The 24,416-nt window shown below is 34.2% G+C and overlaps 1 protein-coding gene across 1 annotated transcript; it reads left to right on the top strand.

Annotated features, from left to right (window-relative positions):
- The first annotated feature begins 1,915 nt into the window (after nucleotides 1–1,915).
- On the top strand, nucleotides 1,916–24,211 carry LOC130979916 (uncharacterized). Its single transcript, XM_057903463.1, is given in 2 exon segments — nucleotides 1,916–3,013; nucleotides 23,232–24,211. Coding segments are annotated over 2 exon segments (1,962 nt in total). The 5' UTR covers nucleotides 1,916–2,031.
- The last annotated feature ends 205 nt before the right edge of the window (nucleotides 24,212–24,416 follow it).

The following is a 24,416-nucleotide window of genomic DNA, read 5'->3' as shown; positions in this document are numbered from 1 at the left end:
GAATTTCTGAGAGTACCACACATAGAATTACACAGTCATCAAGTGAAGATACACAAACCTCCATTATCATAGCAAGTTTAGAATTGGGAACAAGTACAAGATGCTCTCAAATGGAATCAAAACTATAATTTTCTATCATCAAACTGATTCAAATTGAAATATAATACTCTCACATTCTCTTTGTATTTGTTACCATCACTTATAATCTATTTTATTGACCAAAATAGAGAAAACAAGATAACCCAACATGATACTCCAACTGAATCTTAAACATAATACTCCAACCAAACCCCATTAAAAATATAATCATTTTAGATATTTAAAACTATAAGTTTGCATACCCAGAACAGGAAGAACATAAGAGTACCTAACACATATGTGCTCAAAAGGAAAAAAATGATATCCAATACAGCAACATATAAATACAATATAAAAACAAACAAAAAGATTATAATTATTTCAAACCTTGAGTTGAGTTTTTTAGCACAGATGAAGGCGAAAGATTGTGATAGAATAATAAAAAAAAACCTTCAGAAAAACAGCAACACACACAAGTGAAGAAGATACAAAGCTGCAGAAAGTCAGAAATAGAGGAGAAGAGATTAGAATTAGTTAAAGTTTGTGAAAAGGAGAAGGAAATTATCTTAGAATAATAAAAAGTTTCACAAAATCAATCAATACGTACCCACAATAAAGAACACACAGAGCTTTAGAAAACATAAGACAGGAGCTCAGAATTAATTAGAATTTGTAAAAAGAGAAGGAGAAATTTTAAATTTTAAAATATCGATGAGGATAAAATGGTCCAAAAAAATTTTCAGATCCGTGTCCATGGCTTTAATTTCGTATCTCATCATTTTAGTGGGATACTAAAAATATATATATTATGTATGTTTGTAGGTAAATGTGTCTCTCTTATTTTTATGTCTCACAAATCAAACATGAGACATGTTTCACTATGTCTATATATTGGTCAGACATACACACTAAACAAACTTAGCCAAAGTGTACAAACACACTCGCACACCTACTCACGTACATTAATTCTGTAGGATTCAAACCTATATAGCTTTAGTTTGAAACAAATACTTTTGTCACTACGTCACATGGCTCAGCCACAAGTGTGCTTCATTTAAAACTAGCGAGGCAGCAATCCTAGCAGAAGGAATTGGATCCTCCATTGCCTTACGAATGATGGGCCTATATATTCTCCAAAGCCAATAATTTTTTTTAATTACTTCCGAATATACCTCAAGGTTCTGCTGAAAAAACCTACTTTGTATCTGAAACTTTTTTTCGACAGGAGGATTCCTCAAGGTTTGAAAAGAATATATTTATTTCTTAGATATTGGGCTTGATTCATTGTATTTGTTTCTTTGTAACACGTTAGCCCAGTAATAAAAATATATATATATTTGCCAATATATATATATATATATATATATATATATATATATATATTTGTTTCTTTGTAACACGTTAGCCCAGTAATAAAAAAAAAAAAAAAAATATATATATATATATATATATATATTTGCCAATATATATATATATATATATGCTTAAAATGAGATGCGGAGTAGTAGCTTGGTCCCACCCTTATTCTCTTTGTTTGATTTGATTTGTTGTCTTAATTTTTTTTTCTCTAACAATATCCCTTGTTTTCATTAATCAAAAATTAATTTGTTGTTAATCATAATTCTATTTAAAAGTTAATAATTTATTATTTTTTTAAAATTAAAAATAAAATTTAAATTTATAATCTCTAAATAAATATAAAAAAATTGTATAATTTAAACTATAATTTAAAGATATATTTGTCTTTTTATAAAAAAATTTAAACATAATTCGATTTAGATTATATAAATTAATCGAATAAAATCGGATTTAATAAATATAGTGCAGATAATTGGACTTGTTGTGGTGTCCAAATTCCAGAGTCAATAATGGCAGCTTGATATCTAGATAGTTCAGCAACCTAACTAATAAATCAGAGATCAGAGTGACCAAGTAACTGAATTCAGTTCATTCATGGCTTCGAAGGAGATTGAGAAGGAGATCCCAACATACATTACTCTGTACAAAGACGGAACAGTAGATCGGCCACGACAAACCCCATACGCGGCACCCTCTCTTGATGGAACTCCTCATGTCTCATCCAAAGACATAATCATCTCACAAAACCCATCCATCTCTGCGCGTCTCTACCTTCCAAAACCCCTTCCTCAAACCCACAAACTCCCAATCTTGGTCTACTTCCATGGCGGTGGTTTCTTCTTCGAATCCGCCTTCTCTGAACTCTACCACAACTACTTCAACACCTTCGTCTCTCAACTCCCCGTGCTAGTGGTTTCCGTCGAGTACAGACTCGCCCCGGAGCACTATCTCCCCGCCGCTTACGATGATTGCTTCGCCGCTCTTCAATGGGTCGCTTCTCACTCCTCCAATAACACTACCGAGCCATGGCTGATCGATTATGGTGACTTCTCCAGAATCTTCATAGGCGGCGACAGTGCTGGTGGCAACATCGTGCATAACGTGGCCATGCGAGCTGGTTCTGAAGCTCTAGAAGAGGGTGGCAATGTGAATCTTCTAGGCGCTATTTATGTGCACCCTTACTTCTACAGTTCAGAGGCAATTGGATCTGAGTCTGTGAGCGAGCATGAAAAGAGTTTGGGTTATATTGTTTGGGATTTTGTTTACCCGAATGCGCCAGGTGGAATCAACAACCCTATGGTGAATCCCTTTGCTCCTGGGGCTCCCAGCTTGGCTAGCCTTGGGTGTTCTAAGATACTAGTGTGTCTCGCTGGCAATGATTCCATAAGGGACAGAGGGATTTGGTTCTTTGAGGGTCTCAACAAGAGTGGGTGGAAAGGTAAATCCGAGCTCTTTGAAGAGGCAGGCGAGGACCATGTTTATCACATCTTCCATCCTGAAACTGAGAAAGCCAAGAAAATCACAGATCGCATGGCTTCTTTTATTTTACATTGATCACAATAGCCTACCCTTGTTTGTATTTGTATTTGTATTTGTATGAGTATGTCCATTCCGCTTCTTTAATTTTTGTTTGCATTTTCCCTTTGCTTTCATTATTATCCATATGATCATGATGTTGTACTATTTGGTCCACTAAAGAATTTCTCATCATATTAATTTACTATCTACGTACCATTTCATATTAGTTACAGACAGAGATCGATGATTAGCTGGTTGGAACAATTGTTAAAACAGGAGTCTGCATCAGATCAACAAATTAAAATATGATGAATTTTCCAATTTTGAACCAGTTTTTATCAATGAGGTAATAGCAATTTTGACCATTAGGAAGCCTGAGGAGTGAGGAGTGTCCACTCATTGGAATTATCCGATCCGTCGGCCGAATCTTATCTTGAAAGAAAGAATATTCTCACATTCACAGCTGCCCAATCCATTGAACCATTTTTGTCCCCTCCACAAAACAGTGAGGTCATTAGGGGATGAGGCTTTACTTCTAATTATTGATAAACTACCATGATTAAGCCACATATATCTTCAGGATTACTTTGATAAAGACATTTACATGTGCCACATTATTATTTGATGTTTTTATTAAATTAGTTAATAATTATTTTCTAATAAATAAAAAAAAATCGATTCATTATAGCAACAACAATAAATTCAATTGTTCACATTATAATTATTAAACCCAATTCGTTCCGATCGATTTACATAATCTAAAATCGAATCATGCTTAAATTTTTTGAGAAAAAAGATAAATATATTCCTAACTTTTTGTTTTGCAAATATTTAAATTCCTAAATATTTAAAAATACAATTAGGTTTATATAAAAAAACACCATAATCCTTAGCCCCTTGCCCTAACACAAACTCAAACCCAAATCCAATTTCTCACTAATCTCTCAATTTGACCCGAAAAAGAAAAAAACCTAACAGTCAGCGTCTCTTTTCTCTTCCTTTCTCACTGAAGTTTAAATTCCTCATCTCTTTGTTCATTGGCTCTCGAGCTCTCTCCCTCTCTTGTCTCCGGTCTCGCATTTAAGATCCTCATCGCTTCTGTGTCGTCAGTCGTCACGGTTTCACACTTAGTCGCGTTCGTACGCTTTCTCTGAACTCGTCATCGCCGGCGGCAGAAGTAGCCAGTCTCAAAATTGATTATTGAAACCAAATAGAGATGTGCATATTTTCCTTGACAATTTCAAAATGGTTATCAACTGTTTCACTATTAACTCTTGCAAGTCTTGTTATGATTGATAATGTGGAGTTATATTTGTGTGTTGTGTGTGTGATGATCATATCCTTTAGTAATCTTGCTAGCTTCTGCATATTTTTAACCATAGATATCAATATTAACATATACTTTGAAAGGTCGTGGTCAATTGGTCATGCATTCCTCCATCATTTCTTTGGGACTTTTTCCATCGTTGATTAAGTTTAAATTTGAAATTTGCAGGCTCTTGGACGTCATGCGGTGAGCTATTCCCATTTCTTTAAGAGGTTGTTAAGGTGTTAACAACTTTGATTGATAAGAGAAAGGAAAGGAATGAAAAAGTTTAACAAACTTGATTGACAATTTATTTTAAAAGAGATGTATTGGAAGAGTTTTTATTATTCGCATTTCATAATTTCTTCGAGTTAATACTCAAAATGATCTCTAAAATTTAGAGACAGACTCAATTTGATCCTTAAAATTTTAATTGACTCAATTTAAACTCTCAATTTTTAATAAGTGACTCATGTGAGCCCTTCCGTTAATCTCCATTAACGGTACGCTTACTTGGAACATTAAGTGACACATGAGCCTAACACATGACCTGATAAAACTTTGCTGACATGGAAAAAAATTTTTAGACTCAATTTAACCCCCTTTTTAATGAATATAAAACCCTAATAAACGCCAAGTTCCTAAATTGATATCGTTGTTATTTGGGTGTTGGAGAAGATGATGAGGAGCACCAGTCAAGGTTCCAGAAGCTGCAACAGGTCTCATTTACATGGAAGTTTGGGAAGGAATCCAAATCGAGCTAGATTTGGAAAGGTTCCACACTGGTGTGGTTGTGGAATACGTCCTATTCTTCGTTGGTCTGGAACAGAAGCAAATCCAGAGAGACAATTTTTTGGATGTCCAAACTATAATGTAAGTTCATGAATTACTTTCTTCTTGAATTTACATCTTCTTTTTGTAATACATACATAATTTATTTTATGGTTCTTGTGACAGACCTCTGGGAATAAATGGTGTAGACTTTTTGTGTGGACAAATGGCAAGGAGGAAGAAGACATGACTGATAGACATGAAAATAAAAAATAGCGTTGAGCATTGGAAGATGAACGTGGGTTGGAGAATTAGTGCAATAGAATTAGAAGCTGAAATTAGGATTTTAAAAGTATGGAATAGTATTTTGAGTTTTTCTCTTGTTTTGTTTGTAGTTGTATTTATTGGCTATGCCTTGAGTGTAAAAAAATGATGAATGAAATTGAATTAATGTCACTACAATTATGTTTTTTACAATACAAATCTATTTTGTAAATTGTAAGTTGTGACTAAACCTACAAATTCAGTGAGGATATTACAAATATGTATGATTATGTAAATTAAAAGTTATAACTAAACCTGTAAAAATAAAATGGTAAGAATAAACAAGAGACTGATTACAAATCTGCAAATAACAATAATGAACTAACTTGTCATATATATACAAAATCTCTAAATTACAAAATAAGTTATAATAATAAACCTTGAATCTGATTTCATAGGTCAACCATAGTCATGACAATGACCATTGTAACACATGATAAACCAAGAGTGATGTCTAGAGTACCATCATTACAGACACAAAACAAAAAGGCTATTTAAAAGATTCCAAAACAAAGCCCTATACAAGACATAACAAAAGACATAAACAATCACTGACACAAATTTCAGCCACAAAACGGCCACAAAATAACCTCAAAACACACAACTTTGAATTACATTTATCACGTCATCCACAAAAGACAATATAATTTAATCTCTATTTCTTTCTTGGTGCTTTGAAGCCCGAAGTGGGAACAAATTTCATAAATTCTGTAAACCTTGAGTGAAGGTGGAGGTGGAGGCACCTACATGTAATTGAAAATATTTAATAGATGGTGAATAAAACATGATATTTTCATAAACGTAATGAATTAATGTGTTATATAATGGGATCTGCTCTATAATTTTTTGCTGTGAAACAGCAGATTGGGTGATGTCAATCTCTGAATCCTATGGAGCATCCACAGTTTGTATGCCAGTAGTTGCCGTAGCATCATTGGGTGCATTTGCATTAGCTCCATCTTGGGATTTGGATTTAGCTACAACAGTTGTTGCTGCTGCAGCAAAAGCATAGGCAATATCATCAGCTTTTCTATGAGCACAGCTTCTTTTAGTGTGTCTTTTAACACCACAGTAGGTACAAATAAATTCTTTGTAGACTTTCTTTAACTTTGTTGCAGTTTTAAACTTCTTACTGTTCGAAGGCTCCTCATCAGCGTCCTTTCTCCTTTTCTTAAAATTTCCTGGTCTTCTCCTAGTTTTAGGTAGTTGAGGTTTGTTATATTCGGATTTTTCCCACAGTTCCTCACCCGGTATTGGATTTAAGGAATGCATGCATGTATGTACTCCTATACGCTTCCATAGTCAGTCAATGATGACAAAAGTCTTCGAAATTTTTATTTATCCCTGAAATTGCTGCACATACATGGACACACGGCATGTCTACAGATACAAATTTTAATTAGTCATAATCTAAAACTCTTAAATGCAATACGTCAAAAATGTTAATTAAGTATCACGTTGGACCTGTTATCTGCCAGAATCTACAAGTGCAGATGCTTTTGCTTAAATTAACTACCATGTTAGTAGGCCAGCCGTGAATTTCAAACCTTTGGTAGCCATCATCTCCACACCATATAGGTGTCCACTTTTGCGAGTCTTTCCTGATCTTCTACAGCCGACTTTGTTGGATTGGGGGTAGCTTACCAATATGGTGAGACAATTTCACTTTGTTTTTGGCAATTGACCTCATTGCAAACATTCGAACCTCCTCTAGTAGTATTATAATTGGGAAAATCATGTACATCATCATCATGAGGTTGGAAAACTCCATGCTCAAAATATACATAGACTCTTTCTTGGTTCATTCATGCAAGATAGCACATCTCTATTAATTTCTTGTCATGTAAAAGTGCTCTCAGTCCACTCTTTAAAGGTCTCCCAGGAATATGCCACTAACATTCAATAATGTTAGCATAACCGAGATCCTTGTAGTAATTCCTAAGTAAAAATACATCCAATCTATCTTCATCTAGTCCAGTTAATTCATCCGTATTGTTCGTTTCGTAAACTACACTGCCATCATTCTTAGTAACAAAGATGCCTCCGTGATGATAGACAATAGTTATCAAATCACCTATCTACAAATATAATTCAAACAATTAAGAACTTAACTTCAACATCGAACGCCTTTTATATCATGCATCAGATGACTCTACATTAACATGCCAAGCAATCTTTTTTCAGAACAAAAAATATAAAAAATCATATACAAAAGTTATCTCTGTAACAACAGCTACACACTTTTTGTTATCTATAATTAGCAGCTACGCATTATCACATTGACAAGTATAATCTATTTACTCATTCATGAATTTCTCCTTTTATACTTTTAAAAAAATATCATTACTGAAAAATTAACTAAGTAATTTGTCAAAAAAAAAAACACAGTTAACACTAATCATAGTAAAAGCTCAGCTATTGAAATCATCTATAAGGAAAAACTGGTACATAAAGAAGTGGTAGACTTCATTAACTTGGATGTGCTTTCTTCTCTGTAACACAGTTAATATTAATTATAACTAGTCTTTAAAAAAACCTAACAGAAGAGGATATCAATGACTCAAACTATCTTCTTTCACAATGCATCCAATCCATTTGAGAATCAAATAGAGCACAAATCAATGGCTTGTAAATCCCAACCAAGAGAAGACACAAAACATAACATTGAACCCAAACATAAAATGCTTGCGTTACTAACCTTTTTCGGAGAAACAGTGGTGCATAGCTTCTTCTTCCTCATGCTAGCAAACGGGAATGCGTGCGACGAGCTTTGCTGGCGACCTACACTAGCAGCGACTTGATCTTCCATAGTATGGTGCATGTGAGAGAATGAAGAAGAAGAAGAAGACTTTTCCTATTTTGAGTAGTTTGATCATTGGGTAATATAGTGTTGTTGAATTTTAACCACAAAATGGCTTTAAACGATGTCGTCTGAAGAGAGATTATGCGCCAAGGAGAAAACGACGTCATTTAACAAGGCTGGGTATCAGGCCCACGTGTCACTTAACGTTCCAGGTAAGCGTGCCTTTAATGGAGATTAACGGAAGGTCTAACGTGAGTCACTTATTCAAAATTAGGGGTTCAAATTGAGTCAATTGAAATTTTAGGGGTTAAATTGAGTCTGTTCCCAAATTTCAGGGACCATTTTGAGTATTAACTCTAATTCCTTCACATCAGAAAGTTGGTTAAATGCCAAAATGCTAATTAATTAATTAGCTAATTATTAACCAGATTTTAAATGATAGATCTATCTGTTCACTTAGTTTAAATTGTGATTAGCTTGCTTAAATTGTAGTATGGACTAGATGGATTAGAAGCTTAAGCTATGATTGAATTATAGAGTAGTAGCCGACACTAAAATTGGGGAGTGTTGTTTAAATAAACTGACTAAGTTAAATTTAAAATTTGAAGGTAGCTGAAATTTAAATCACCGCACTTTAATTTTAATTTGTTGCTGAAAATATCATTGAATTAGATTTTTTTGTTTCTTAAAATCATCATTGACATGAATTTGTTCCTAATTATCACCACTAAACCTTGAATAATTTGTTGTGCTAGTTTCTTTGTTGCTTAAAGTTATCACTAAGATGAATTTTTTTATTGATTATCATTAGTGAACCTTAAATTTATTGCTGGCTTACTCAAACAATTACTTAACTAAATATTTTTATTGCTAAAAATCATTACTGAATTAAATTTATTAGTGATTGAACTTTGAATTTATTGTTGTTAGTACATGAAAATGAATGTTAATGGGAGATTTCTGCTAGAAATTATTATTTCTCCTTTTTTTGATGATTTACGGTTTAATATCATGCTTAGTTATGCTTAGAGCTAGATAGATTTGCATGGCTGTTCATTTATTTTAATGATTTATTATTTGTTATATGTCTTTAATTGTTACAAACATTAGCTAAATACATATGATTCATTGGCCAAAATATGAGATTAGTTAGCACCTGAATTTCTAGATAGATTTGAACTATAGATGTAATTGAGGTTGAGAAAAAACAGTTTACAACAAGTGATCACAATTGGCTAATTGCATTGACTATATTGCCTTTTTTTATTCTTATAATTTTTATGATGGTTTAAAAGTTATGATGGAATAATATTTTTTCTGGGTTTGATCAGGTTATGATGGAAAAAATGAGGTTTGATTAGGTTTAAAAATGAACCTCAGCAGTTAGAATGATCGGAACATCTTGGTAACATTATCATTCATCGGCATGAATTTTTCTAGTTGAATCGATGTTCTGATCAACATTTTACTTAAACTTACTTGACTTAAGGTGTGCCTTGTGCAAGTCAAAGATGAGACACTTTAAATTTTCAGTATATTTTTTTTAAGCTGGATCTTTCCCCTTTTGTACAAAAAGAAAAAAAAATTCATCAAATGAAATTATGCTATATTAGTTTTATATGGTCAATATTTTTCTTAAAATTTGATTGCAACAAAATTTTCATCCATTGGCCTATAATGAGCTCAATTCCTTATGTTAAATGCAATTGTAAATAACTTAAAAGGAGGTGAAAATTATAGTTTTGTCATTATTTATGCTTAAGTCCTTCATAGTTGATATACAATCTATAACCATTCTATACATTAATATATAAATGTATTCAAAAAAAGGAGAAAAAAATAGACAATTGAAATTTAAACGATAGAAAGATATGAGGTGGTCAAATAAGATCTACATGTAAATGGTCTCTCTGTAGATATGATACATAACAAAATTCAGTAATATCGTTTGATTCATGTAGCTGACTCTACCTAATAGTACAAAGCTTTGTTGTTGTTGTGGTTTGTTGTTTGAAATTTAAAATTGAAGGTAATATTTATACCGTCAATGCGTATCTTGACACAGATGTTAAATCATTTTGCTCAACACCTACCACATGGTATGGTAAGGTTGCTAATTAGCTAAATTCATAAAATTGTTTCAAGATAATCATAAAAAGAAATTTGTTAGTATTTTAGTTTTGGGTAAAGTATATTTTTTGTCCCTGAAGTTTACTAAAAGTTTTAAAATTACCCCTAAGTTTCAATTTGTTTCAATTTTATCTCAGAAGTTTTCGATTTGCATCAATTTTATCCTTGAACGTTAATAGCATTGAAATCACTAACAGACGTTAGTGACGTGGCAATAAAGGAGTTCTATGTGGCAACTATGTGTGAGAGTCATTTCTAAAACGTTTTTTAAAATAATTTTTAATTTTTTGTTTAAAAATTTATATTACAAAAATGATATGGCTAAAAATCACAACCTCAAACCCTAAAATTAACTTCTTCATTTACGTCTTCCTCTTCATCTTCTTCCCTGTGTGTAAGAATAAGAAACCCTAACGAATGGCTTCCCAAGGCTCTGTATCATCACAAAAAAGCAATCGGAGACGAGGAACGCTTACATGCAACTGTGGTGAATCCCCTGTATTGAGATGGTCGAAGACACCAGAAAATTCCGGCCGGAGATTTTGGGGCTGTGTATACTTTTATGTAAGTTTTGAGTGCTTTTTATTTTGATGTCTTCATGAGTTTCTTCAAGTTCCTTTTTTTTTTGTTTACATTGCAGATTGGGAAGGAGTGCACATTTTTTTCCTGGGCAGATGGAGTTGCAGAGACAGAAAAGGCTGAGGTTGCAAGGTTAAAGATGAAGATTTCCACCTTGAAGACTAAATTAGTTTATGCTAAATGCAAACTGTTGGTGGCTGTTATTTTTGGTGTGTTAGGTTGGTTTATGGTGATGTTAATGGTTTATTTGTGGGTGAAGAATGGAACCCATTTGAGATTAGGGTATTAATGCGTTTGGGACAGCTGAAATTAGCAGAAGTAAGAATAGATTGACTGGTTGTAATCAGTTACAAAATTGTACTCAACTCGAAAACTTGTTATAATAGTTGTCCTTGAAGTTTAATTTATGTTTCAAAAATATCCCTAAAAGGATTAAATTAGTTTGGCACTAAAATTGGCATTAAGAACCTGTTGTGGCAGAGACAAACTCAAGTAATGAGAGATAATTTCAGCAGTGAACTAAAATAAATTTGCATGAATGAATCCATCACATTAGTCATTATCAAAATAACATAAGTTGTTAATCAACATAATCTCTAATTAACATAAGTCATAACCAAAGTAAAAACTTAATTACATAAGTCCTACGCAAAATAATTCAGCAACAAAGAAAGAATTGGAGTCATAAGTCATAAGTCATAATACAAAATGCCAACATTTTTCAATCTTCCAAAATAAACACCAAACACCAGATGTGACACAACTAAGACCCTGTGAGAGCACTCTGAGTCTGACTCCCTTGTGATGAGGGTTGTCCCTGTGCAGTTGAAGTAGAGTTGCTCCTAAGAATTCTAGTTGGTCTTGGTGGCTGAAATTTTTTGTGTGCATTTGGTTGGGTATTAGGCCTTGTTGCAACACTGGCCAACCTGGTCCTCTTATGCACTGAGCCAGTAGATCCAGCATTCCTTGCAGTGCTGTGCTGGGCTGGTGATGTTGTAGCAATTCCAGCATTATTGTTTTGGGCTGGCGATGCTGAGGATGGGGCAGCAGTTGTTTCCTATGATGGACATGAAGAAAAAACAACAACAAGTTACAGTTATGAAGAGGTAAACAGCACAAGAAACAGTGTTATGTATGAAACTATATTTAATAGACAAGTACTCACGTTTGGCCTTCTAAGAGGGCAGCCTCGCTTGTTGTGACCCAATTTCAGACAACGAGAGCATTTTTGTTGTAACCCCAGCCTAGATGTGCTTGGGCCCTGTGGTTCTAAAAGAACAGCAACATATAGTGCAGAAGCCACATGACTAACTAATTCACAGCAATTTATAACTATATATAAAAGAACATTAACATATAGTGCAGCAATTTATAACTAATTATAAAAGAACATTACAAGAATAATTTATAACTAATTATAAAAGAACATTACAAGAACATTAACATATAGTGCAGAAGCCACATTACTAACTAATTCACAGTAATTTATAACTATTTATAAAAGAACATTACAAGAACATTAACATATAGTGCAGAAGCCATGAACGTGCTAATTATAAAAGAACATTACAAGAACATTAACATTAACTAATTATAACTAGACATAAAAATATAGTGCAAAATCTTAATTACAGTAAAATACAAGTTAGTAAATTACCTTTTGTTGGTCAAACATGAATGTGCTACGTAATAATTTATCCGCTCCTATATCATCAATTAGGTTTGAGAGGAACCACGTCCATGAATCTTTTGTCTCAGCCTCCACGACCGCATATGCTATAGGTAGCATCTGGTCATTCGGATCCCACCCCATAGCAACCAATAGCCATCCTCCATATGGTGTCTTCAAAAAGCAACCATCAAGCCCTATCATAGGCCTACACTTCATGAAACTCTCCTTGCAAGCCTTTAAGCAAATATAAATCCTATGAAATCGTGGACTTAGGTCGACTGATGTATCGGGGTGCTCAGTTTGGGCTGTTGGAGGTAATTGAACATGCAGCTTCACAGATGAACTAGGATTGGTGCGCAGCAACTCATGGCAATAGTCGTAAAGTCTTCTATATTGCTCCCTAAAAGTTCCATTAATGTCAACCAGTGCAATCTGCTTGGCCTGAAATGCCTTTGCTCTTGAAATCTGCACATTCCACTTCCTAAGAGTCCTACTTTGTATGGTGCCCAGCTTCAACTTTGGATTCTCTTCTACTTTTCTCCTGAAGACCTTCACTAGCCACTTCGACTTCATCACTTTTATGTCAAATACAGTGTTACAAGAATGATGATCATTAACTGTTCTTAGCTGCCAACTATCTTCATTGGCCATCTTCACCGCATATGCAAACCATTCACAACCATCTCCACACTTAGCCCTCACCCGGACATTGTCGACCACTGGAAATTTTATGTTTCTCCCAGCATGAATAGCATATGATGTCACAGCTTCCTTGAACTCCTCTCTCGTTGCATAGAGAGTTCCAGCCTCCCACTTATACTACTCATATCCTTCAACTCCTTGTGAACGGGAAATTCTTCTTGCTGGCTTCATCATCCTCACTCGATACCTCCTCTAATTCATCACTGTTCAATCCTTCATCATCGCTTAAATGAGAGCACTTTCTCTTCCCAGCAGCCACCTTTTGAGTTTTCTTTAACTTCTCGACAGCACTCTTACTTATCTTATACTTTCTTATATCTTGGTGCATCTCCCCAAGAGTTATATCAACATCAAATAGCCCATCATCACCACAATAATCATCTTCACTATCACTAAAATGCAGATCAGAATCAGCCTCATAATCTGGGTCATCAGTGTCATCCTCTTCTTCACTATTGTCCCCATCACCAATATTCTGTAGCACTTCTTCAGCAGATAAATGGGCATCAACTAATCCCTGCATTTGGGCCTCCATATCCACCCCTCCACCTTGGGCTTCTGCTTGAATATTTTGGGCTTGTCTAATATCACTTGGCCCACTATCAGCATCTACACACTCCTCCTCAACAACTTTGCTGCCACCTCCAACATCTAAATAACCAATGTCGTAACAAAAATCATCAGGGATTGAGGCCTTATGCACCACATACAAATCAACTACCTTTTTTTCAACTCCTATATCTGCCATTTCCATTGCTTCTTCATCACCTTTCAACAACTTCAACCCTTCTAATCCTAATTCAGTATCTTTATACCACAGTACCCCAATGTTCTCAGCAATGTACCCAAGTTTTCCAACCACATCATAAGCCTCTATAACACTCCATCTATCTCTGTCACACCAGTCAACCATTGTCACCTCACCATCAATATACTCATTTTTACCCTTATCACTACAAAACCTACCCCTATGATGAACTCTAACACTGAAATCATCCATCCTGCCGTTATAAAAAGATGTTCAGACCAAAGAACAGAGTAACTAATCATTAAAAAATATAGACCACCTCAAAGTTATATTTTTCACTAAAATAGAACAGAAATCCCTCAATCCCTCAATGCAATAGAACCCTAACAGCAATCAACGGTGATTAAAAAAAACCCTAAATCCTAACCGTTCAGACATGCAGTAGCAAAATTGACTAGAATGGTGGCCTACCTCGTCAGAAACCTTAATCAGAATGGCGCTATCCAAGTTTGAATGGTTGATGACTGAATGCTATCCCAGACTCCTCCCTCAGTCTTGACGGCGTCACAACATGCACCGTCCTGCATGTCGCTGTGGCGGACTGTAGTTGACGGTGCGACGTCTAACCACCCACCAAGCTTCTTCCTGTGACTCTGTTTCTCTGGCGATGTTCCTTACTGGCAAAGGGAAGACAAACGGGTTATGTTTGAAAAAGGATGCCAATTGGTTTACTTGGGTTACTCAGCCATGGGTATTTTGGGGGTTTCACATTTCTTGCCACATCACACACTATACTTTGCCATATCACTAACGTCTGTGAGTAATTTAAACGGCGTCAACTTAAAGGATAAAATTGATGCAAATCGAAAACTTCTGAGATAAAATTGAAACAAATTGAAACTTAGGGGTAATTTTGAAACTTTTAGTAAACTTCAGGGACAAAAAGTATACTTTACCCTTTAGTTTGAAACTTTTAGTAAACTTCAGGGACAAAAAGTATACTTTACCCTTTAGTTTTTAAAATAATAGATTTTATTATTTCATCTTTCTTTTTAAATATTATAATCATGTACGAATAATATAATTTGGCTGTAACAGTTTTGCCCACAGTGAAACTAAAGCAAAGACTACAATTCATTTAAGCATGTTGATAATAAATTAAATTAAAAAAGTAATATACTCATTGTTCTTACCCTGACCCAACACTGGGGTCCAGGTCCAAATAAATCAAAAGGCCCAATCTAAAGATTGGCCTCCCCGCATACCCGACCTCTTCCCAAGAAGTCGGATTCAACACAGACTTCACTGCAAGGAAGTCGGGATCGAAGGTTAGTTGGCAGATAACACTTATTCAAATAAGTAACTGCTCCTAAAATCTCTCAACCCACATCCAGGAGCCATACCTTAACTACCCTAAGATAAAGGGACGGTTATCCATCTTAAAAGGTGGCACTACTCCAATGGTGGTTATTGGATCACCACTATAAATACCCTGACACTCCTCAGGTATCTCTAAGTTCCAATATTCTCAAAACCTGCTTAGACCCCCTACTGACTTAAGTATCGGAGTGTCTTTGCAGGTACCACCCCCCATTCTTTCACATACACAACTCGGACAGCGACTCCTAGACGTAAACCAAGTCAGAGACCACCCTCCTCTAGCGCTTGGGCCTCACAAACAAGCCCAACCACCATCCGGTTCTAGGTAAGCCCCGGAACATTAGCGCCGTTGCCGGGGAACTGGAGCTCAACCTTTGATAATGGCGGATGATCAACAAGATGGTCAGACAACCACTCGAAATGAATAAGATGCAAGCATGTTAAAAAAGAAGCTGGAATACAGTTTCTATGGATACCAGAAATCCTGTAAAAACTTCTTCCAATGGGCAGAGGTATCAAATAGGGATGATAATTCTACTTCCACAGTTAAATTGGATTAAATATACCAAATGGCAGAGATGAGGATAATGCACTCGTAGACACCAACCATGGTGGATGGAAAACCACAAATTCAACAACAAAAACAAAAAAAAAACAAAAAGGAAAAAAAGGGAACGTGACTGGTCCCAACCTCTTCGTGGAATAGGATGGACAATGCCGACTTACAACCTTGGAAAAAATCATGATACCCACTCATGGTAATGGAGCAGTTGCATGTTCCAAATACACATGTTTTATCAATAAATAAAATGTCTCATATTGGTCAGTAATTAAAGAAAGAATGAAAAACATTGTTGATAAAAACAATGAAACCTTTCTTCTTAATTTATGCCAAAAAATGCAGCATCAGCCAATTTGAATGCAACCCAATCCGACAATGGATTGATGAATCCAGTTTTTTCTTCGTTGGATTCACATATCAATCACAACAAAGTATTGTAGAATTTGATGCTGTTTGCACACCAATCAAGATGGATGGCATTTAGAGAGAAAGCACACCACAACCAAAACAAAAGAGAAGAAAGCACCGTCCCAAGGTCACTATAGAAAGCTAACCAAGATAAACTCCAAAGCCAATTGAATAAAAGAATTTTCAATTCAGAAAATTCAATTGGCAAAAGAAGTTACATGAAAAAAAAAACAAAAAAAAAAACAAAAAAAAAAGACAGAGAATAAACAAAAGTTCCATAACTCTAGCAGAAGAAGCAACTAGTTTGATTAAAGACTTAATGGCAGAATCTACAAAAAAGTCTTGTAAAAGGACTTCGACGAATTTGCTGGCACAAAAAATACAATCGCACAACCAAGTACAGTGAAATTGGAGACAACATAAATGTAAGTCTTCCTTGTGGTATAATCACTTCCAAGAAATTTTCAACATCCCAACGTAGATCCCTATGATGGACCTACCGATCCACATAGCTATCTCAGCAATTTCAAAGAAGTGTCCATATCAAAAAAATACTATACAAATTCTGACCTCTTTTAGAGTTCACAGAGAAAAAAATTCGACTTCTTTTAGAGCTCACAGAGAAAGTCTGACCTCTTTTAAAGGTCAGACTCTATAATGAGGTCAATAACCTACAAACCGATAAAGAAAAATCTGACTTTGTTTAGATCCTACGAAGAAAGTCTGACCTCTTTTAAATGTTAGACTCTACAATGAGGTCTAAAACCTCATTGCTCACAAAGAAGAATTCGACCTCTTTAGAGCCGACAAGGGGAAATCCGACCTCTTTAATCAAGTCTACAATGAGGTCGAAAACTTCCAAGCTTAGAAAGAAAATTCGACTTCTTTCCAAGCTTAAAAAGAAAAATCCGACCTTTTCTAAGGATCCAAGCTCATGAAGATAATCTGACTTCTTCTAAGGATTCAAGTCTACGAATAAAAATCCGACCTTTTTTAAAGATCAGACTTTACAAACATGGTCGGATAAGCTTAGAGTTTACAAAAAAAAAGTCCGACCTCTTTCTAGAGGTACGACTTCAAGAACTAAATCCCATGCATAAAGGGCCATGAGAAGGTCATACGAAGAAATTTCTCAACTGGCAACCTCGTCTTGATCCAAAATGACATCGGACCAAAATCAGACGAAGAAAAGCCAAAATGTAAAGATCCCAACAAAGTCACTTAAGACTTGGAAAAGAACTGCTACAACATATCTGACTTACTCGAAATTAATCTACCTAGATTGTGTCGTGTCTACAACAAAAGGGATACTACAGCTAGCAAGTGCACCTTACTTCCTAATGCACACTTTTTCTGAAGTGACAAGATCCAAAGTGGTGTAAGAAGTTGTAAATTAAAAATTGTGGTCTGACCTCATTAAGCCACTTGTACTAAAATAAGCTGGCAAGGGGCAAACCTAAAACGAATTGCAAAAATAACTAGAGGACAGTGTGATGGTAATCAAACACCAACACGAAGAGAATGTAAACCCGACCTCACAACAATTTGTTTAAAACAAATGGAAAAAGGATGGTGATTTGTAAGAATGCCTCCTCAAGCCAAGAGACAAGTATTCGACCTTACTAGGTTGACACAACAAGTATAAAACAAGTTATCCGACCTCCCATAAAGAGAGTCTAAAATAACTTGTAAAAATCACATAACAACAAATAGTAAGATTCAAGAATGGCATGACTGAATGCTCGAGTCCAACTTCATGAAGCTCGACCTCAAGTAGGGACAATGGCTTATTATGAGAGCTAAGTCCAAAATTATTAAAAACCAAAGACAACATTCTACAATGATATTAGAGCACGAAAGAAGAACTCGACCTCCTTCCAAAAATGTGAAAGCAAACTCAAATAAGAAAAGAGGCTTTGAGAAATTCTATAAGGAAGTTGGTTAACATTCAAATTCAAAAGAAAAGCTTGACCTCCTTCTAGAAATTTGAGAGCAAACTCGGATAAGAAAAGAGCTTTTGAGACAAAGGATGGCTACGAGATTCGCCGCAAGACCTCATCTTGATAGGAAATAATATCGGGCTACAGAGGTCGGGCAAAGAAAAGCTGATAGTAAACTAGATATGACCCTAGAAGTCTTAATAAATGGGTTACTACAAAATGTCCAACTTGAATGGAGCTGAGCTCCCAAGGTCGTGACATGCTTGCAATTTGAAGAGGAATTTCCATTAGTATTTCTATAACACGCACCGACTTAAGCTCGAAAAACCGCAAAAATCTGTTGTTCGACCTAGAAGGTTGGCAAGATAAAGCGACGAGGTACAAGTCGGTGTAAAGAGGTTATAAAAGACGATCATAAGAACTCGGCAATAATATGGCAAACGACTAGTAAGTCGGAAAAGCCCCCGAGCAGAGCAAAATGTATCGCAAAAATAATATAAGTTAAGAAAACAATTCAATGATAAGTCAAATTGATCGTCCGAACTAAGTAATGAAAAGTCCCTCCTCTAAATCCTAAAAGTCTAAGGTTCCCAGTAAAGGCTCATGCCAAAACCTCACGACTCAACAATAGATGAGTTGACCTAGGTTATAAGGGCAAGCCTAACAAAAACCTAAAGACGAAGGATAAAACACAGTAAAATCTTGAGAAAAAAGTTCAAACAAAGGCTCAAACCCTTTGAAATAATTTTAGCAATGTAGCAAGCAAAGAAAGTTGGTAAAACCACCTAAAGGGACCAATATTAAGTAATATGAAAGTTATTGAAGTCCTTTGTTGAAGGACCAAAAGTCAACCATATTTTCAACGAACTTGTGTCAAGTCGTATCAAACTGAAAGCAAAGCTTTAAAAGTGATTTGTATAAAAACAAATCATTAAAAGCAAAGCATTAAAAAGTGATTCATATAAAAATCACTAAAGCAAAATTAAAACAACTCGATATAAAAGGAGTTGTAAAAAATCAAAAGAATAAAAACAAAAATTATTCAACCAAATGACTCGTACAGAAACGAGTTGGAAACGAGTTGGAAAGGAAAGAAATGATTATAAGCGTTTTGAAAAAAAAACAGCTCGGGTAAAATGAGTTGTTTCATACACAAGGATAACAACCTTGTAAAAACTAGAAAGGAAAGGGAATAAGCATATAATCCCTTCATCTAAGGCGCAACAATTTGTATTAAAATAAATCGCATAAAACAACTTGATATATAACGAGTTGTGCTTCAAAAAAGTGACTTGTATAAAAACAAGTCATCTATAAAAAACTCGGAATGAACGAGTTGAACAAATCATTGAAAGGCTTCATTCGATAATCCAATCTACTTGATTGCTCAAGTTCGACTTTATAAAGCTCGACCTCGAGTAGGAGCACAATGGATAAAACAACGAAGTCCAATGGCTACAAAGATGATCTGATATTTTAAAAGGACTCAAAGTAAAACAAGTTGTACTTAAAACAAGTTGTGGAGTCCTAAAGACAGCTCGAATTTAAACGAGTTGTATGTAATCAGATTAAGAAATAGCCACGTTTTAATTAAACGATTTGAAATAAAGCAAATCGTAAAACCTTAAAACTACTCGTATCAAACGAGTTAGACGAGGTTATACTAAAAAATAATTACAAGTCTCAAAACAAGCGATTTGTATTAAAACAAGTCATGCATCCTCAAAACAACTCGAACTGAACGAGTTGTACGAAATTAGGATAAGAAATCTTTTCTGGTTAAGCACGATGTGCTAAAACCAGTCATACAGAGCCTACAAGCCTTAAATAACTCGGAAAAAATAAGTTGTACTAATCAGTCTTAAAAAAAAAGACTTAGTCAAAAACAAGTCTTATAAAGAGAGAAAAAGTTGTGCCGAAGAAATGCACCGTTTCAAAATTTTGAAACACGCCGTGCACTCGACCTCATGAAGGCGGCGTACCCAACAAAGAAAATTAGAACCACAAATGCTTGAGCCCGACCTCCTGAAAGCTCGGACTCAAGCAGGGGCACTGTTCCTACCCTGACCCAACACTGGGGTACATGTCCAAATAAACCAAAAGGCCCAATCCAAAGATTGGCCTCCCCGCGTACACGACCTCTTCCCAAGAGGTCGAATTCAACACAGACTTCACTCCAAGGAAGTCGGGATCGAAGGTTAGCTGGCAGATAACATTTATTTAAATAAGTAACTGCCCCTAAAATCTCTCAACCCACTTCCAAGAGCCATAGCTCAACTACCCTAAGATAAAGGGACGGTTATCCATCTTAAAAAGTGGCACTACTCCAACGGTGGTTATTGGATCACCACTATAAATACCTTGACACTCTTCAGGTATCTCTAAGTTCCAATATTCTCAAAACCTTCTTAGGCCCCCTACCGACTTAAGCATCGGAGTGTCTTTGCAGGTACCACCCCCCATTCTTTCACATACACAACTCGGACAGCGGCTCCCAAACGTAAACCAAGTCGGAGACCACCCTCCTCTAGCGCTTGGGCCTCACAAACAAACCCAACCACCATAATTGATTTCCTTTAACGAATTAAATGAAATAAATCAGGAAACATCTTAAGAGCATGCCACATCAATTCTGTTATTAAATGCAAAAATCTTATTTTTATATAATAGAATAGATAGATAATAAAGATATTTTCTTAAATTAGTATAATTATGCATTATTCATTAAATATTAATTGTAATATTATAATATAATTATAATAAAGATATTTTTCTAAAATAAATTTATTTAGAGAAATATAAATTGGTATTAATAACCGGTGTCATTATCAATAATATAAATAATAATAATATAATAAAATAATAATAATAATAATAATAATAATAATAATAAAATTAATAATAATAATAATAATAATTATTATTATTATATATTAAAATGATTAAAAATATTTTTAAAATAAACTTAGAAGCAAAAATAGTGCATTCATTTTGGCGGAAAAATAGTTTCATGAGAAATTGACACCTCATTTCCATTAGTTTGTGAAAAACCCAGTTTTAATATATTAAGTAGATAGATAGAATTTTAATAATAATACACGGGTAATTGAAATAGTTTATATATGGGTTTTTCAAATTATTATTATTATTATTATTATTATTATTATTATTATTATTATTATTATTATTATTGGATAATGAATAAGAATTAGAATTATATCAATATTTTTAAAATTAATATAATTAAAATGACTAAAAATATTTAAAATTAATGTACGTCATTAATATCATAAAATTTGATTATTTTATTATTAGATTTAAATATTTTTGTCATGATTATCAAGACCGGTGCAATTATTATATTATTATTATTATTATTATTATTATTATTATTATTATTAAAATGATTAAAAGAGTAATTTAATAATGCATTAAATATTGATTTGATATAATTATAATAAAAATATGTTCTTAAATTAGTATAATTATGTATTATTCATTAAATATTAATTATAATTAATTATAATAAAGATATTTTTTATAAAATAATTTAGAATAAAGAATAGAAAAGTTCATTTTGTAGGGAAAACAGAGTCATGAGGGATCGACATCTCACCTTCATTAGTCGGGAGAAAACCCAGTTTTAGTATATTAAGTAGAAGTAGATAAGTAGATAGATGTTGATCCCGTAGATTTTTTTTAAATAGTTATTACACGTAAATGATATTGTGCTTGTTTGAGCGCCATTAAATTGATAAAAAATATCTTTTTTAATGAAAAAATATATTTTTTATTTTTTAGTATTTAGCAAATTTTTAATAATAAAAATAAAAATACTAGAAAAATAAAAAAATATTTTTTGAGAAGCTACAATTTAGATTTTTTTTAAAAGATCTTTTTTGTTAAAATAAGATATTTTTCACATAATAAATTAACAAAAAAATATTTTTATCTTGTTTTACCCAAACATAATTGATAAATAAAAAGATCTTTTTACATGAGATATCCAAATATAAAATTACTTTTATTTTTATAAAAAATCTTTTAAAAAAGTATCATTTAAAAAAATTTATTTTTGAGATTGACGCCCAAACAAATCCGTCATCTCCCTTAACTCAAATTATACTTGACTATATTTTCTTTCTTTATTTTAAATTGTTTGATGAGTTAGAATGAAATTTAATTTGGTATCTATATGTAATTATGTATTATATCCATATATTAATTATTTGTTAGACATTTTCAGTCACATTAGTATTTAGTGTACAAAATTATCTCTATTAACTATTTAATTTAATTCATATTTTCAGTATTTCTCCTTCATTTACTAATAGAGGTACTAATGCAAAAAATAAAATTAATTACTCTTATATAATTTTTAAAATTTAATTATTTTAGATCAAATAAAATTTAAAAATGAACAGTTATTTTGAATTATAGCATAAATTCATTAATTACCATAAATAAGAACCAAAAGAAGAAAAAATGTATTTCATTATTAATTATTAAAATTGACTATCATTTCCGATTCTCCTTTATTAATGAATATATAGGACAACTAGTGCGACTTTCCATTCAGTTAACAGGGAAGATTTTTGTGTCCAAAAGAAGGTATCTACCTCATTAAGGAAAGAGATAAAGAAAATTTATAAAAGGAAAGAAATATTGTAAACGGAGAAAAGGTTCATGCACCAAATTAAATAACATAATCCATTCATATGATACATGAGCAGATATTCTACTTTCCAGAAATAACATTACCATGTTTTCAGAATGAATAATGTATTGTATTTCATTTAAGTTCATCAGATCTTTCAATTAACCAAAATAACTATTATATAACAACATCAAGAAGGGTGAATATAATCATCAACTTATATATAACCCTTAAGAGACATTGTCATAGTGACTTAGAGAGGAATAAAACATTTTGAAATGGCATCCATAGAAGGCACCAACAGCATGAAGCAAATAGTTTTACAAATCCCAACGTTCCTAAATGTCTACAACGATGGTAGCACAGAACGCCTTGGAAACATGCCGAGGGCTCCACCATGTCTCAATGACCCTGAAACCGGTGTCTCCTCCAAAGACATTGTCTTCTCCATTAACCCCCTCCTCTCTGCTCGACTCTACCTTCCCAAACTGAACGCCAATGATCAGAAACTCCCCATCTTGGTCTACTTTCACGGCGGCGCCTTCTGCCGTGAATCAGCCTTTTCAGAACATCACCATGAATATTGCAACATCGTAGCATCCCAAGCAAATGTTTTGATTGTCTCCGTGGAACACAGAAAAGCCCCAGAGCATTATCTCCCTGCAGCGTACGAGGATTGCTGGGCTGGTCTCAAATGGGCTGCAACTCATGCCAATGCCACCCAAAACAGCCACATTATCAGTGAACCATGGCTCATCGACCACGGGGATTTCAGCAAGATCTTCATAGGGGGTGATAGCAGCGGTGGAAACATTGTCCACAACGTTGCCATGCGTGCCGGTGTTGAGCCTTTACCTAACGGTGTCAAAATCATTGGTGCATATATGAACCACCCTTACTTTTGTGGTTCGAAGCCAGTTGGGTCGGAACCGATTGAAGGGTTCGAGAAAAGCTTGCCGTATATGGCATGGGGTATTGTGTACCCTGATGCTCCTGGTGGGATCGACAACCCCATGGTGAATCCAATGGCTCCTGGGGCACCCAGCTTGGCTACCCTTGGTTGCTCCAAGATGTTCATTTCGGTTGCCGGCGATGATGTATCGTTTAGGGATAGAACTGTTTTGTATTACGAGGCCGTCAGGGCCAGTGGCTGGAAAGGGCAAGTGCAATTGTTCGAAGAGAAAGGAGAGCAACATGTTTATTACATGTTCCATCCCCACACTGACAAAGGCAAGAGATTGATCAAGCATGTTACTGATTTTCTTAAACAATGAAAGACAATTTATCAGCCATGATTATATGTAATTTGCTATCTTTAATTAATTTAGTAATAATAAAGTTTCAACTTGCAACAATATACATCTATATGCCACGTTTCCGTCCCTTGTGTAAGGGCGTTCATGGATCGAATTCGATCTGCGTGTTTGTCTGAATCTCATCGAAAATTGTAGATATGGATTCGATTTGCAAAACTTTTAG

This window comes from Arachis stenosperma, chromosome 5 (assembly GCF_014773155.1).
Source record: "Arachis stenosperma cultivar V10309 chromosome 5, arast.V10309.gnm1.PFL2, whole genome shotgun sequence".
NCBI classification, from domain to species: Eukaryota; Viridiplantae; Streptophyta; class Magnoliopsida; order Fabales; family Fabaceae; genus Arachis; species Arachis stenosperma.
This window is presented reverse-complemented; position numbering and strand designations above follow the sequence as displayed.